Source organism: Prionailurus bengalensis, chromosome B3 (assembly GCF_016509475.1).
Source record: "Prionailurus bengalensis isolate Pbe53 chromosome B3, Fcat_Pben_1.1_paternal_pri, whole genome shotgun sequence".
NCBI lineage: Eukaryota > Metazoa > Chordata > Mammalia > Carnivora > Felidae > Prionailurus > Prionailurus bengalensis.
The window spans coordinates 142,891,032-142,907,164 of record NC_057355.1 but is presented as its reverse complement, the minus strand read 5'-3'; the positions used below and the strand labels follow the sequence as shown (position 1 = coordinate 142,907,164).

General features: G+C 53.7%; 1 protein-coding gene across 3 annotated transcripts in view; it reads right to left on the bottom strand.

Annotated features, from left to right (window-relative positions):
• Positions 1-8,460: 8,460 nt before the first annotated feature.
• Positions 8,461-16,133, bottom strand: part of EML1 (EMAP like 1) — a 186,430-nt gene continuing 178,757 nt past the window's right edge. For all 3 annotated transcript variants that reach the window (XM_043557008.1, XM_043557009.1, XM_043557007.1), the window contains 5 exons: positions 13,679-13,776; positions 13,486-13,573; positions 11,992-12,087; positions 10,699-10,829; positions 8,461-10,047 (listed from right to left, as the gene is read on the bottom strand). In XM_043557008.1, coding sequence (XP_043412943.1) covers positions 9,922-10,047; positions 10,699-10,829; positions 11,992-12,087; positions 13,486-13,573; positions 13,679-13,776 — 539 coding nt within the window. In that variant the 3' untranslated portion in view covers positions 8,461-9,921. The remainder of the gene's footprint in view (positions 10,048-10,698; positions 10,830-11,991; positions 12,088-13,485; positions 13,574-13,678; positions 13,777-16,133) is intronic.

Sequence of the window (16,133 nt, the reverse complement as noted above, 5' to 3'; positions counted from 1 at the left end):
CCCCAGGCTGCTTTTGGTTCTGATCCTTTTATGGCATTCACCTTCTTTGATAACCATCTGGCCTCTTAGAGTTGTAAAGATTTTCATCATTTAGTCCCCAAACAGAGATGGGTATGAGTGTGTGTGTGTGTGTGTGTGCACGCGAGCACGTGTTTTCCTTCTTTAAAAAAAGCCACTGCTTGGGGCATCTGGGTGGCTCGTCAGTTAAGCATCCAACTTTGGCTCAGGTCATGATCTCACAGCTCATGGGCTCGAGTCCCACGTCGGGCTCTGTGCTGACAGCTCAGAGCCTGGATCCTGCTTCGGATTCTATGTCTCCCTCTCTCTCTCTCTCTGCCCTCCCCTGCTTGTGCTCTGCCTCTCTCTCAAAAATAAATAAAACATTATAGTATTTAAAAAAAAAAACACTGCTTGATTTGGAACTTAATTTAAACTTGCTTGTCCCAAATGACCAAGAACTAGGCTAGTGCGAGGGGGCTTGATGGGCTGCCTGGTGGGCAGACGGTTTCTGCGCACACGACGAGGTTTACAGCCTTTAGGTAAAAATAGCTTTGTAGGGCTTTTGCCAGGAAGACATTTAGAAACGGAAAGAGGCTTCGTTTGCTAAAAAAGAAAAAGCCTCTCAAATTGCTAACCATAATTTTGGAATTCACTTTTGCGAAACGTACCAGGGGTCATCAAGATGTTTCTGCCCTCGGATTCAATAATTGCATTTCTGGGATTTTTGCCCCGAAGAAGCAAGTCTAACTAGAAGAAAAGCTCACTGTTCTCCACAGTGTCATTTGCAATCGTGAACCACGGGAAGCAGGAAAAGATACTCAGGCAAAGGTTAAGGGCAAAGGTTTAGGAAACTAATACAAGCGTCCCCCCCCCTCCCCCGCTGCCCATGGCTCCATTCATTTGCTCAGTCACCTAACACTGACTGATACCCTGTCTGTACCAGCCCTGTGCTAAGAAAGATGCTAAGAGGAGGGCACACAATGCTGAGCGCTTTTGCCTCGGGGAGCTTACAGCATAAAGGCGACAGGCAGTAAAGTCCGCTTAGAACCCAATGTGTTAAGGGAAGGACACATGGGAGGGATCAGAACCCAGACTAGGCATTCCAGGAAGGCTTCCTGGAAGAAGTGACTCGTGTGCTGAGTTACAACAGTTATGGTGGTTGGGCAGGAAAATGGGAGGAAGAGCTTGGGGGCAGAGAGGGTGTGTCAGGACTAGGTGGTGCTGCGGTGTGGGGGACAGAGAGAAACTCAGCTGTGGAAGCAGAGAGAGACAGTGTTGCAGAGGAATCCAGAAACAGGGGAACAGACCCTGTGCACAATATGAGGAGCTTTTTCTTTCTTTTCTTTTTTTTTTTAACGTTTATTTATTTAAAAAAAAATTTTTTTTCAACGTTTATTTATTTTGGGGACAGAGAGAGACAGAGCATGAACGGGGGAGGGGCAGAGAGAGAGAGGGAAACACAGAATCGGAAACAGGCTCCAGGCTCCGAGCCATCAGCCCAGAGCCTGATGAGGGGCTCGAACTCACGGACCGCGAGATCGTGACCTGGCTGAAGTCGGACGCTTAACCGACTGCGCCACCCAGGCGCCCCAACGTTTATTTATTTTTGAGACACAGAGAGACAGAGCATGAACGGGGGAGGGTCAGAGAGAGAGGGAGACACAGAATCTGAAACAGGCTCCAGGCTCCGAGCTGTCAGCACAGAGCCCGACGCGGGGCTCGAAATCACGGACCGCGAGATCATGACCCGAGCCGAAGTTGGACACTTAACTGAGCCACCCAGGTGCCCCAATGAGGAGCTTTTTCTTAAAAGCCAGTGAAGGATTTTAAGCAGGAGAGAGACGCGTTTAGAAAACTCACCTCACTGCCTCGTGGAGCAAGGCGGGTGTGGCTACAGGCGGGTCAGCGGTGATGCCTGGGCCCAGCAGTGCAGGTGGGGAGGAGATGGGGACACAGATGATGGCTCCTCCAGTCTGGGAGAGAGGAGCAGCATGGTGCGGTGGTGGGGTGTGAACTCTGAAACCGGACTGCATGGGTTCAAATCCCAACTTACTTGCCGTGTTGCCTTTAGGAAGCTAACTAACCTCTCTGTGTTTTAGTTTCCTCCTTGTGGAAGGAGGATCCCCATGACAGGGCTGTTGGGGACATGGCAGGGGTCACCACGTGTGAGGCGTGCCCAGCGGTGACCGGCCTGGGGTCTCTAAGTGATGCTTTGGAGCTGGTGCCGCAGATCTGAGCAGTGAGTCGGGGAGAGGAGTCGGGAGGGATGCCCACGTGGCTGGCTTGGGCAATTGGGAGGCTGGAGGCCGGACTTGGGGAAACAGGTGGATGAGTTTGTTTTGGGGCATGAGATCGAGGGTGAGCCGATGGACAGATGGATGGATAGCTTCCTTGAAGCCAAGGAAGCGGAGGCAGAGATGTGGATCTGAGCCTTATCAGGTGGCCCGGGGAGAAGGGGCCCTGGGAGAGAGTCTGCAGCACCGGCACCAGCAGTGGGGGACAGGCCGAGAGGGATGCCTTTTCCGTGGGAAAGATTTGGGCCTGTGTAAAGGCCGACAGGAGGAGGGGGCCTGCAGAGAGCACCCAGTAAACGTGGCCTTGTTTTTTCTGGTCTTCATCATCACCACCGCCAGTGTGGGAGGACCAGACGATCATAGCAGCCTGTTACACAACCAATGGGAATTATTTATAACGAGCTTATAAGGACACTGGAAATGCTTTTAAAGATGCAAGAAAAAAGCAGCATAAAGCATTGTATGTGCCCTATGTTAACTACGGAACCACATCCAAAAATGTACGTGTAGAAGAAAACACAGGAAGGGAATGTGTTAAGAAATAATACTGCTACTTCTAGGTAGAAGGGATATAGCAGGGCATCCTGAATTTGCTATAGTGAGAATATCTTATCATTTAAAAATACAGTAAACTTCATTTTTTTTAAAGCTTTATTTATTTTGAGAGAGAGGGAGAGCCAGCCAGCATGCACGTGGATGGGGGAGGAACAGAAAAAGAGCGAGAGAGAGACTCCCAAGCAGGCTCCTTGCTGTCAGCATAGAGCCCAACGTGAGACTTGGTCCCACGAGCGATGAGATCATGACCTGAGCTGAAATCAAGAGTTGGATGCTCAAATCACTGAGCCACCCAGATGCCCTTAAACTTCATTTTATAAAAAGAAACAAACTAGGGCAGCTAAGGGCTGTCCCTGCCAAGGTCACAGTGATCTTGGGTAAATCCCTGTTTAATGAAGGCTTTGGTTTCTATGTCTATAGAAGAAGGGGCTGAACAAAACAGTGTTTCTTCCCCAGGTGTGCTCCCAGGAACTCTGCCTTGCAGACAGCCTCCCCTAGGTGGCCACAAGGCTTGGGTCCTCACACTGTCACTTGAATCTCTGTTCAAAGACCACTTTACTGAGTGCTGAGGCTCAAGTAGCCTCCATCACCACTGGCCCCTCTCTGCCTACCTCCAGCTGTCTTGCTTCGTGAGAGCAAGAACCGTGGTATCATGTGGTATCCCTAGTCCTAGAATGGTGCCTGGCTTATTGTAGGAGATGGCGCTTGCTGGATGGGTGGATGGGTGGATGGATGGATGGATGGGTGGGTGGATGGGTGGGTATATGGGTGGATGGATGGGTGGATGGATGGATGGATGGATGGGAGGATGGATGGATGGATGGATGGGTATATGGGTGGGTGTATGGGTAGATGGGTGGGTGGATGGATGGGTGGGTGGATGGGTGGATGGATGGGTAGGTGGGTGGATGGGTAGGTGGGTGGATGGATGGGTGGATGGATGGGTGGGTGGGTGGATGGGTGGGTGGATGGGTGGGTGGGTGGATGGGTGGCTGGGTGGATGGGTGGCTGGGTGGGTGGCTGGATGGATAGATGAATGGCCACAGTGGCCCCTCTGGACTCACAATGCAATTAATGTATTAAAAATTTTGAGAAGATCCACATTAAAAGCCCCAACCCAGGGTCTGTTAACACTTTGTGGTATCAATGTTTCAGGGAACACACTTTGGGAATTACTCCCACAAGATGACCCCTGAGTTCCCCTGCAGTACCACCGTTGCACAAGGGACCCCTGCTGTGGGGTTCAGCCAGAGTACTTCCAGGGAGGTAAGAGTGTCCTGGCTGCTTGGCTGCCCTCCTGGACTTTAGATGTCCCCATCTGGCTGTCCTGAGCATGCTGGGTCTTCTCCATCCACTGCTCCTGGCTGACGCCTGAGCCTGGGAGTTGTCTCATTGTGGGAAGAAGATGCAGGAACGAATATGCCTGAACAAGGAAAAAGCGTTTTCCTGCAGTGTCTGAGTTTCTGAAAATCCCTTCTGTGATGCCACAGACCTGCCATGATTGAAGTCGGGACACAGTGCTACTTCTAAGTTGGGGGGGGGGGTGGGAAGGAATGGAGAATCGTTTGGCATCTGGGTTCTGTTTCACTTCTTTGTTATATTAAGCTTCTGTATGACTAACCTTCTCCCACAGTGTTTCCCAAGATGGTATGCCATGGAACGTTGGTCCATGGCCAATAAGCAGCATCATGGGAGCAAAAGTGCCCAATGCTCAAGTGTAGGAGATGCCAATGTACACAGACTTCTTTATTATAGAGTTTTCAGTGCAGTAAACAGGCAACCTGTGCTCGAGTCCCTATTTACTGCATACCGTGCACAGTATGTGGCACTTGCTAAAGTCATTCGGAAACCCTGTGGGAGCAACTTCTTGAATGGCGCTCTGCAGAGCATCGGTCTGAGAACGCTGGCGTGGAACACAGCTCGGGAGACCCGGGAGTGTCACCCTTCGCTCTGCCACCGGCTAGCTGGGCGGCCTTGGGCAAGCACCTCTAGCTTCCTCATTCTCTGTCTCTTCATCTTCAGAGAGGGGCAAGAATGATCCCACCTCTCAGCGCTGCAGGTGAATGTCGGCCCAGAAGCAAGAACTCTGCAGGGGCCACAGCCGAGCGTAAAGACTGGGCAGGACCTGGTGAAGCTGTGCCCTAGAAAACCAGTGTCCCACTCCCAGGGGCGGTGCCAAACTTGCTCATATACACAAAGAAGCTGCGAGGATATTTACGGCAGCCGTGTAGCCAGGTGTCGTGTAGCGAGATGTTGAAGTGACATTTCAGTAGAGGAGCCGAGATCCAGTGGATACCACCGTCCAAAGGTGCTGCTAGACCACGGGCAGAATTCACCAAGGAGGTTCCCAAGAGACATCCTCACTCCCTCATCCATGTTCTGGGTATAAAAGGGTTGGGAATTGGAATTTTGAAAAAGTATTTGTAAGGGGGATTTCTTACCGGCCAAGTTGAGCTGTTGATCCCAGACTCCTTTCTCCCAAGAGGGAGGGGTGGTGTTGCTCCTCTCTCACACCAAGCCCCTGGAGCCCTTGGCGTGTGTCCCCAGCCATTGGTAGACTGATGGCTGAAAATCTAAAGGCAGGAGGTGACTCTCATCCAGAAGCCCAGACAAGGCTGTGTGTGGGAGGAAGTAACCGCAACCCCTCCCCCCCCCCCCCCCCCCCCCCCCCGGTGTCAGGGCACGGGAGGCACAGAGAACCCGGGTGGAGTCATCTTGGATCCTGTCCACAGGAACTCCTGGAGGGGCGGAGGGGAAGAAGCTACCACTCGGAACACCTTTACCCAGGTGAGGGGGACCCGGGTGAGACCACCTGCAATGTTGGAGCTCTCCGAGGACCTCTGAAAGCTCCTTGAGGAGGGCCGGTTGAATCACCTGCTCCATCCAGGAGTAGAAATCCTCCTCGTCATAGAAGCGTTTTCCTTTCTCCTCCACACTCGCAGTGGAACGAGGTCAGAACCCGGTTGGGCGGGCAGGCGGGAGGCAGAGAAGCCGGCTGTTTTCTTTTCTTCCACCAGGTGGCGCACCCGCAGCCAGTGGTGGCCTGGGGAGGGGAGGTGGGCTTTAGGTTTAAATCTAGCCTTGAGGATTGCTTTTTTCAGTCTTCATTTCATGGCTGCTCCAGCACCTACTTTGCTCTCAGCCCAAATAACCAAATTTGTCGCTAACTCATCCACCTTATGAGCTCTGGCAAATTCTGTGTTCTCCAGCCCTCAACCTCACCCCTCAGGTTTCCTGAGTGTGGGGTGCTCATGTGACCAAAGATAGCAGGAAAGTGTGTATGCCAACCCCGGGTTCCCGGCCCCACGGTGGCAGGAGCCTGTGTCCTCTTCTTCTTGAGATGCCCGGGAGAGAGTGGAGGGGCTGGAACTCTGCTGCCCGTGAACCCGGCTCCTCCCTCCAAGGGGAGCCGAGATTTCTGAGCGAGCGGCATGCTCCCTGTGTCCCGCCGGTCTGGGTCTCACCTGCCAGCCGAGGTGGGAAAGATCCAGGCTGGGTGACCCAGAAGGGGAGTTTCCCCAGGGGACCAGGGGCAGGGCGTGGGAGGGGCAGGGTGCAGACGGGCTGCGAGCTGGGGGGTGGGGGGGCAGAAGTGGGTTCTGGAGAAGCGTCCTGAGCTAAGCTGCCCGTGTGGGCTTGAGCCCCGCCCCCAGGCTTGGAGGCGGGCTGTGTGTCCTGTACTTAGTATGGTTGTATGGTGGCCCCAGGCGGTGCCTGGCAGGGAGATGTGGCTGGGTTGACAACTTGAGACATTTGAACGCGGGCTGGGTACCGGACCCCAAGCCATCACTGTTCAGGTCGTCAGCCGTGATGGTGTTGCGGCGGTTACAGAAAATAAGCTGCTCTCCTCAAAGCGGCAGGCTCAAGTTATTCACAGGTGAATGATTTGCTGGCCTGGACCTGCTCTAAAACACTCCTGTCCTCCCCGCCCCCAAAAGCAGGGGACGCAGAGGAAACAAGATTCTCCGAATGTCGGTAACTTTCGAAGCCCCGTGGGAGGCTCTCACTACTTTTGTGGACGTTTGACATTTTCCATAAAGTTCAAAGGGAGCAAACCACCGTGTCAGTAGGAAGAACCGGGAATCCGTTTCTACCTTGTAATAAGTGCACGTTTCGTGCTCGTTTTCACCAAACAGCTGCCTCCCCAGTTGTGCGATTAGACGGACCCCGTCCGAGGAGGCCAGAGGGACTCAGACGTTGCCCCTTCAACGCGCTTCTCTGCCTTGAAGCTCCCAGGATGGGAGTCTGTTCCCAGATCGCAGAAAAAATGATTAACGGGTAGAACATGCAACTTTGGGCAGCGGGAGTAGTGGCTCAACAAAGTTGGGGGGTCGGGAAGATGCCTGGGTGGGCCCTTGGGTGGACCATCGCTCTCCTGGCCTTCCTCAAGGCGCTCCTTTGTGGGCCATGGAATCCCCAGCACCCCTGGCTGGGTCAGAGGCCCTCTCCTCGCCCGGCCGGACCAGCTCCCTGCAGTCTCGGCCACGGAGGCCTTCCGTGGAGAGCCCTGCGGTGGCACCTGTCGCTGGATTTCTGCTCGGAGCCTGCCGGCCGAACACCTACTTCCGCACTTTGTACTCGGATGTCACAGAGGCCCCTCGCCTCATCGCATCCATCCCAGGACCGGCTCATTCTCCTCTTTCCAACTTGCAGTGCCCTGTGTGTCTTTGCCAGGGGCGCGGCCATCCGACCACAGAAGAGTCGGGGAGCCGGGTTCACCCCCTGCCCACATGCGACCCTTCACCTGCCGACGTTCCCCGCTAAACCTCCCTCGGACCATCCCTTCGCTTCTCCCCTTCCGCCGCCGCAGCCTGGTCCGCGCCGTCCGCACCTCACCGAGATCAGGGCGACAGCCGTCACCCTCCGCAGCCATGCTGAGCTGATGTGGCCGCGGCCACTGGGAGGAAGAGGCCCGGCATCCGTCTCTGCGTCCGGGGCCTCTTGTCCCAGCGGGGTCTTGGAGGGTCAGGGCCTCGTCGCCCCACAGGGAACAGTGGGGGTACTTGACCACTGCCGGCCCTACTGATGAGTGAACTGGCGAGTGATGAATGCCTACGAGGCTCATACTGGGCTGTTTAAAGAATTCCATTTAAAATGCAGACAAATGTGAGGATGACAGTAATAGGGAATAGTGTGTATAAATATCCTTTTTCCATGACTGAGCCTGGAGAACAACGGACGTGTACAGAAATAAAAGTAGCTCTTCTAGCTCACAATTCAATAATGGGTCCCTTTCCCCTTCCCTGAGCTGGGTATTCCCCTAATTCTGAACGTGGAGATCATCATTTTTGCCGGTATTACATAACCAAGTAAAATAACAACTAGGTATGGTAAGTCAGCTGAATTAAAAAAAAAAAAAAAAGTTTTTATTTATTTATTTATTTTAGCAGTCTCTACCCCCAACGCGGGGCTCGAACGCATAGCCCCGAGATCACGGGTCACGTGCTCCTCCGACTGAGCCAGCCAGGCGACCGCAAGCCGAATTCCCCAAGGGCATCTGATCTGATCGCTGGCTTCCACACCATACGCAAACTACAGTGTCATTTGCCAATGACCCAGGTGAGGAAAAAAAAAAAATGTATGTGGAACAGAATATAGTGTGAATCGTATCTAATTTTAAATCTTTTAATTTATATAGTTTCATGGTTATGGGTCGATAAGAAATCCTTTTCAGGTTTAATTTCATCATAGAATATATTTGATAAGGATACATACAAACAGATTCATCTTTAATAGACGCTGGTTACCGGTGCCCTGCCCGTCCGCAGCAGGCGGGAGCTGTGATAGAAATGCTTCCAAGCGTTGTGCTTAATCAGCCACTCTGAACAACCAGCACCGTGGAGGTCAGATGATTCCGCTCATTTCCTGGCCTAGAACAAGTAGAAATCTTAGCATTTGTTTCGAAGTCTGTTTATTACTCTTCTATTTTAAAATCTGAGATACATTCCCCAATGTAAACAATAAATTTCAATCCGTCACACAGTCCAAAGGGATAAGGCCTTCTTGACAAATGTATGCCATCTGTGTTTTAGTCGTCAGAACGCAATCTTATTTTGTGGCGTGAGGAGCCACCCAGGCACAAGAGACAGGAAAAGAAGCTGCCCTTGGTACCTGGTGGAACCTTCCAGAACGTCTCCCCGCTGTGGGTTTATTGTACACTTAAGAGATACCGTTTTGACTTGGTCTACTTGGTCTTAAAATACAAATATACAATGTCCATGAGCATAAAATAGTAAAGCCTAGCCTTCTGTATTTATTAGGAATTGCTATAGTCCTATACAAGTACAATACCGTATCATGCCAATTACTATACAGAGGAAGGTGGCTCAATGCCTTTGCCACTCTCCAGGCCACGTGAGTGGGGAACAGAAGGGTGTGAAGCGGCTGACTGCATCCGGTCAGGCAGACAGTGTGACTGAAACTCTGCAATGCCTATATGCCCTGCTGACCTACTTAACTGACCTGGAGCACAATCTGCTTAACACAAGGAGAATACAACCCCTTCCTCATCAGCCTCCCAGAGGGAGGGCTGAGCGAACCCTTAGAAAATGTAGCCCAATGAAGTCCTATCTGCCCTGCCTGACCCGGCTGTGCGAATCAGTCACCCGCTCCCTTTCACATTCGGTTTATCCTTTTCAGGACCAATTAGCCAACAGCGATCACAAGTCGGTACCTCATCGTTTTCATAAATACTTGACTTGGCGAGCTAGATGGTGAAATAGGAAAGCCTATGTACAATATTTTGAAAGGCATTCTGTGACCAGGTGTGAAGGGTTCGTAGAAAAGTTACGAAGGATATGCCAGTCACTTCTGTTGCTGTCGCCATAATGTAAACCTTGGCATCTTTTTTAATATTAAATGTGCACTGTTTTATAGACTGTACAACAGAGGAGAACCGTGAACCACTGATCCGGTGTGACGCTCACTGGTGCGCTAAGCTAAGGTGACTGGCAGAGGGAGTGGTTTTCCTGAGGTTTGTCAGAACTTCTCAAACAAAACAGAAATCACAGTGGCGGGGCGGAGCACGAGTCCGTGCCGGCCCCTGTTCTGCTCCCCGTGGTTCTCGCCGGGACTAAATGACCCGCCATTGCATGATGCTTGTGTCCTTGCCACCCGTGGAGATGAGATGGCTGTCGCCACAGAGGAAGTCGACGTTGGTGACGTGACTGCTGTGTCCACCGTAGATGTGGCTAGGAGCCTGGGGAAGAGGGACACAGAAAGAGCTTAGCGCAGAGCGCACCATGTGCAGTCGGAAGGTGCTAGAATTCCTCCCTCACTCAGCAGCTCTCAACTGTGCACCTGCACAGGAGGGACGTGGAGATAAATGACACAGAGGCCCTCCCTGTACGCCGAGAATCTGGCCTGGCTGGGGGACAGACACAGGCAGATGACTGCTCCGGGCTGGGACATGTTCAGTACCAGGGGGCTGTAGCAGGCATGGGGCCAGCCCAGGGGAGGGACCCAGCAGGGCCAGGGGTTGAGGGTGAAGGCCGGACGACGTCAGGTCTGGGAAGGACAAGGAAGGGGGTTCTGGGCACTGGTGTTGGCTCGGCTCAGCAGGGATGGGGCAGGAGCAGGGACAGCCTGGTGAGGGGAGAGGCGTGAGGCCCATGAAGGAAGCCACCGAGGTAGACAAGGCAGCTCGAAGGGCTTCGTGGGTGCGGGTTCTCCCCAGAGAGCAGCGGGGAGCCCAGAAGGGCTCTAGCACAGCGAGATGACAGGGTCACGTCTGCACGTGCGACCGGCAGGTTCCCTCACGGTGCCTTTCTATCAATTATCCATTACCGAACAGCCAGTTCAGGCCGGAACGCACGCGCCCCGAGGGCAGGGTCAGTCCAGAGGACCTTACCCTGAACTGTGAGCAGGGGTAAGAGAAGAGGTGCACTTTGCCGAAGTCATCGCCGGTGGACAGGAGTTTTCTCTCGTGGGCCCGACAGACAGCGTTGATGTCGGTTCCGTCCGAGCCTTCTGGCCACACTCCTAAAATGAAGACCACAGACAGAGCACCGAAAACTCCAGAAGCCCTAGGCCACACTGCACGGGGACTGCCACCGAGCTCTCAAGGAGATAAGATGGCCGAAAGCCCCTGGGTTTCGAAGGCAGGGCCGAAAGAGCGCTTTGACCCGGCTCCTAGCCTGTCCGCGGTCATCTCGCGCCAGACCTCTCCCAGGTCACCCCTCAACGCGTAGTCGGTTCCACCGCATGGGAGCAGCCGTGGCGGGCTTTCTGGGCCATCACATCTTTCAGGGGCCCCTTCTTGGCCCTACAGCAGACGCAGTGCCAGAAACCCTGGTTTTGGACCCAGTGCCTTTCCTTTATTCCCAAAGCACCTGAGAGGAAGCTGACTAGTCCTCAGCCTGCAGTTTCCTAACTTTTGTTTCTTCGCGGTAACTCTTTATATGTGACGGTCTCTCCAAAGGACTTTTTAACCCTGCCCGGGCCTTGGTGTCAGCTCTCTGGGGCTGCGGCTTGCCTGGTAGCATCTGGCACGTGCAGTGTCTGCCTGCCATGGGCCTGGAGCCTGGTCCGGGGCGGGGTAGTGTCTCCTGACCGTCGCTCCGGGAAACGCTTTTGGTCCCAATGACTGAATATGAGACAGCTGGATGTGCATCCGGTTCTCACCTGGAGGGTAAACCCGGGGTCCCTAGCACTTTACCAGAGGATGACAAAATGCCAGCTTTAAAGAAATTTGTGCAGTTCTGATCAACTTACTGACTCATGGTCTTACATAAAGAGATGATAAATACTGTCTTTTCTTTCTTATTCTGAACGGTGGTAATTTACTTGAGATCGTTTATAAATATATTCCGATCTGACCTTTAAAGGAAGTAGGAAATTCAGTTAAAGAACCGAGACAACATAATAATTCTAACAAATGATAAATACGTGGATTGAGTGCCATCTGGCCCATCTCCTATGTCAGGACTAGTTTCATACAATTGAAAAGGGTGAAAACCTATCTTCCCGGTTCTCGCCTGGCCCTTCCCCTGGGAGCCGCAGGGCGGGTGTCCTTGCAGGGCTCACGTGGCATCGGAGGGGTCTGACAGAAGTGGGGGCCGTGAGAGTTCACGACTATGAGAGAAATATTCTGCAAGTGGATACATCTTATGTTTGAACTGAACGAAAGCTGTAGAAAACTTACCAAAGACGTGGAACCCCAAAGTGCAGGTGTACGTAGCCCATTCAATGTCTCTCGTGGTTTCCACACTTACGACTTGCTTACAAGCAGAGGGCACCCCTGGAAAAAGCAAATCCAGGTCTGGTGACACCCACACCCAAGTCCCCTCTCCTCCCCTGACCAGGCTGGCCCTACAGCCGTGCCCCGGCCGCTACAGAGGACTGTGGAGTGCGACCCCCACCCCTTCCCGGCCCCATGGGAGCTGTGCTCACAGCGGGAACTGTGCCCAAGCCCTGGGGACTCAGCGGGGCTGGGGGGACAGCACCTCCTACCTCCTTCTCTGGGTCTGTTTCCTGCAGCCTGGTCTCTCTGTCCTTTGCCTGTCCCGGGTGCCTCCACCTGCTCACTGCCTCCCTGCTCAGGGCCCTGCCTGCTGTCAGGCTCCCCAGCTATCCCCCAACACACACACACACACACACACACACACACACACCCCTTCAGCCCTGAGTTAGTGACGGACACCAGTCATACCCAGGCGATTTATTTATTCCTCAAATGGGAACTCAAAGTATGAGACCATGTCTGAGAAGAGAAGATTCTAGGCCCCTGACCTGTGTCCCCCCACTTCTGCCCTGTGTCAGGCCGGGCCTCAGAGGGTGGGGAGGGAGGACCGTGCCGCCTGGCCCGCTGCGGGGAGGTGTGGTCCTGGCACATGCCGTTTCCCTCTTTCCTCCACCGCCAGCAGCCCCGCCTGCCCGGCTCCCTCAGCACGCGGACGGCTGCCTCTGAACCAGTGGCTCTCGATGCCTACGGCCTCGTGTCTGAACCCAGATTTCCCGTCTACAAAATGCGATAGGCCTGAGAGAGCTGTGGATCACGACAGAACATGTAAGTAAATTTGGGGGCATTTTCTAGTATCACCTAGCGGGGTGGAAACTGGGCCCTCCTCATGCCCCATGACGCCCTGTGCTCCGCCCGGAGCTGGGCACACGGCAGGTGCTTGGCAAACATTTGAGGAAGCAGAGCACCGTATGTTACACGTGCTCAGTGAGCGCCGGCCCTCCTCCTCCCCGTTCTCTGGTCCTGCCTGGACACAGACACTGCCAGGAGGGGTGGGGAGAGGAGGAGGGCGCCCCAGCCCCCGGCCCCCCAGGCAGGAGAGACGTCACTGTCTCTGCCTTTTTGGAGGGATGCCTTCACAAGGGTCCCTCTTGCTGTGATGGCTCTGCCCCCTCGCTCCTGCCACAATCGTCCCCCTCGGGCCTCTCCCTCTAGGATTTGGCCTCCTCCTCCTTGGAGCCTTGGGTCTTCTGCTCCACAGGGGCCCGGGTCGGCCCGAGCCCCCAAGTATCTCAGTGGCGGGAAGGACCTTGGAGGCCGTCCTGCCCAACTCCCGTTTTATTGAAAAAGAAACCGAGGCCTGGAGATGATGCTACGTGCCCAGGACGTCGGGGAAGTCGTCTCGGAGTGAACGCTGTCTGTGATCTGAACCCAGACACGTCCCGGGGTGCTACTCACAGTACAGGATTTCATAATCTCCGGAATTGGACACGAGGAACTGTGAGTTCACAGACCAGTCCAGGTGAGTAATGAAGCTGGAATGACCCTGGGAGAGAGAAAGCAGGGTGCGTGTCACTTGCCTCGGACGTTCCTGGCACTACTGACCCGTGAGGCCCACAGCCGTCTCCGCGGAAAGGGTGAGAACGCCTACCGAGCACTTGCCAAGGCGAGCGTACTTCCTCCCGTTGTCGCTGACCCCGTAGATGTAGATGCAGTTGTCGTGGGAGCCGATTGCTAAGAAGTTCCCGTCTGCAAAAATACGCAGGTGACATTTCCATTGGTAAAAATAAACTCTCGTCAATGACGAGGGATGATGCTAGTTTGCGTGACAGATTTAGAAAGAGAATAGCCAGATCAATGACTCCATTCAGAGAGCAAAGTTGGCTTTTCAGGGAGTCCTGTACCTTGCAAAGCTGTCTTTGGAAAATCTGCTCCTGACCAGATCTCTCCCCTCGCGAACCCCATCCCTGCCCCTCCGACACAGAAGGATGAGACTCATTCCCTTGGTGGCCCACAGGGCCCTCCAGGGTGTGGCCACCTTGCTCCTCACCATGTGCCAGGCTCTCGGACCTCCGCACACACTGTTCTCACCCACCCCTACCCTGCAGGTGCCTCTTGCCTCACCTCTGCGCGCTGTCCTCCCTCCTACACCCCCTGCCCTGCCTCACCTCTGCCTGGAAGGCCCCTCCCAGTTGCCACTTTCACCTGGGTCTCTGGCCTCAGGAAGGACTAAGGGATTGGGCTCTGGATCTTGTGTGGAAACACAGGGAGGAAGGAGTCAATGTAACACGAAAGCAGATCCAGCGCTGGGAGCTGGCAGCTGAACTTGCCACGTGTGAAGGCAGAGGGGGGGAGAAATGGAAATACTGGGAAGGAAATGAGGCGTGAGCCACTAACCCAGAGATGGTCAGACTATCCTGAGTGCAGGAACCAGAAGGAAGGGGACAGGAACCGCGTGGGGGGGGGGCGGAGAACCCTGAGGCCCAGAATGGGGCGTAGAGTAGTGGGGGGCTCTGCACACGAGCTTGGGGGCTGTGGACGCACCCCTGCTCTGAGCACCAGTCCCTCCATCTACAAAGCACGGCCCACGGTGCCTTTCTCCAAGCAATTCAGAGGGTTCCCTTGACGGCATTTGTAAAGGTCCTGGAGGTCACCGGCCCATCATAAGGCTTCAATAAAGGCGCCCGCCCCCACCTCCTTCATCAGATTTTCCTTCTCCCAAGAGACGGAGTCCTGCAGGGAACGGCACTGCCGGGAGTCCTAGCCCAGGCCAGCACAAAATAAGGGTGTTGGCAACACCAAGTCGGCCCGTCCAGAGCAGGAGTCCTGATGGAACAGAGTAAACTGGGCCAAGACAGCAGGGGCCTGGAGAAGGGCACGGTCAGCTGCTGACAGTTCTCGAGAAGGCCGGAGAGCCGCATGGGAACCATATCGACTTGACTCCTCCAAGTGACTGGGCCCCGACAATCCTGATGACAGACGCTAAATGCCGATGGCAACGACTACCGAATCCTAAGTGTCCACTACGTACTATTCTAGACTCATCCCACACCCATTTATTTAAACCTCATAAACCCTACCGACAGGCAGACACTAACATCTCCATTTTCGGGAGAGGAAACGGAGGCATTCATAGTAAAGTAACTTGCTCAAGGTGATACAGGTTTATGGAAGCTGGGATTCGAACCCGGGCAGTCGGACTCCAAAGCCCCAGCATTTTGTTGCTAATTCCACTGGCCCTGTGACCCAGCTCAAGGGTAAAGAAAGGCTGAAAGTCTGCCATGCGAAGAGTCGGCGTGCTGGCTTGAACATCCCTTGGCAAATGATCTCAAGATAAGAACTATCTACCTTATCATCTGTTAACTCTAAAATAATGAGGTCGCTTTCAGAATGGAACCATCTGTCACACTCTTGGTGGCTCCAGCTCTAGGGTTTTGACCACTCTAAGTGCCTCATGTAAGTGGGATCACACAACATCTGTCTTTTTGTGTCTGCCTTCTTCCACTCGGTGTAATGTCCTCATCTGATTGGAGAAGCAGGTGTCAGAATTTCCTTCTTTAAAAACATTTTTTTAAACATTTATGTTATTTTGAGAGAGAGAGACACACAGAGTGTGAGTGGGGGAAGGGCAGAAAGAGGGAGACACAGAATCGGAAGCAGGCTCCAGGCTCCGAGCTGTCAGCACAGAGCCCGACGCGGGGCTCGAACTCACGGACCGTGAGATCATGACCTGAGCCGAAGTCGGACGCTTAAGCGACTGAGCCACCCAGGTGCCCCAGAATTTCCTTCTTTTTAGAGGCTGGGTAATAGGGGCACCTGGGTAGCTCAGTCGGTTGAGCGTCCGACTTTGGCTCAGGTCATGATCTCACGGTTTGTGGGTTCGAGCCTCGCGTCGGGTTCTGTGCTGACAGCTTGGAGCCTGGAGCCTGCTTCGGATTCGGTGTCTCCCTCTCTCTCTGCCCTTCCCCTGCTTCCTCTCTCTCTCTCTCAAAAGTAAATAAATTTTTAAAAAATAATAAAAATAAAGACTGGGTAATATTCTGTCGAATGCTTATACGACATTTTGCTGATCCATCCATCTACTGACGGACACTTTGGTTGCCTCC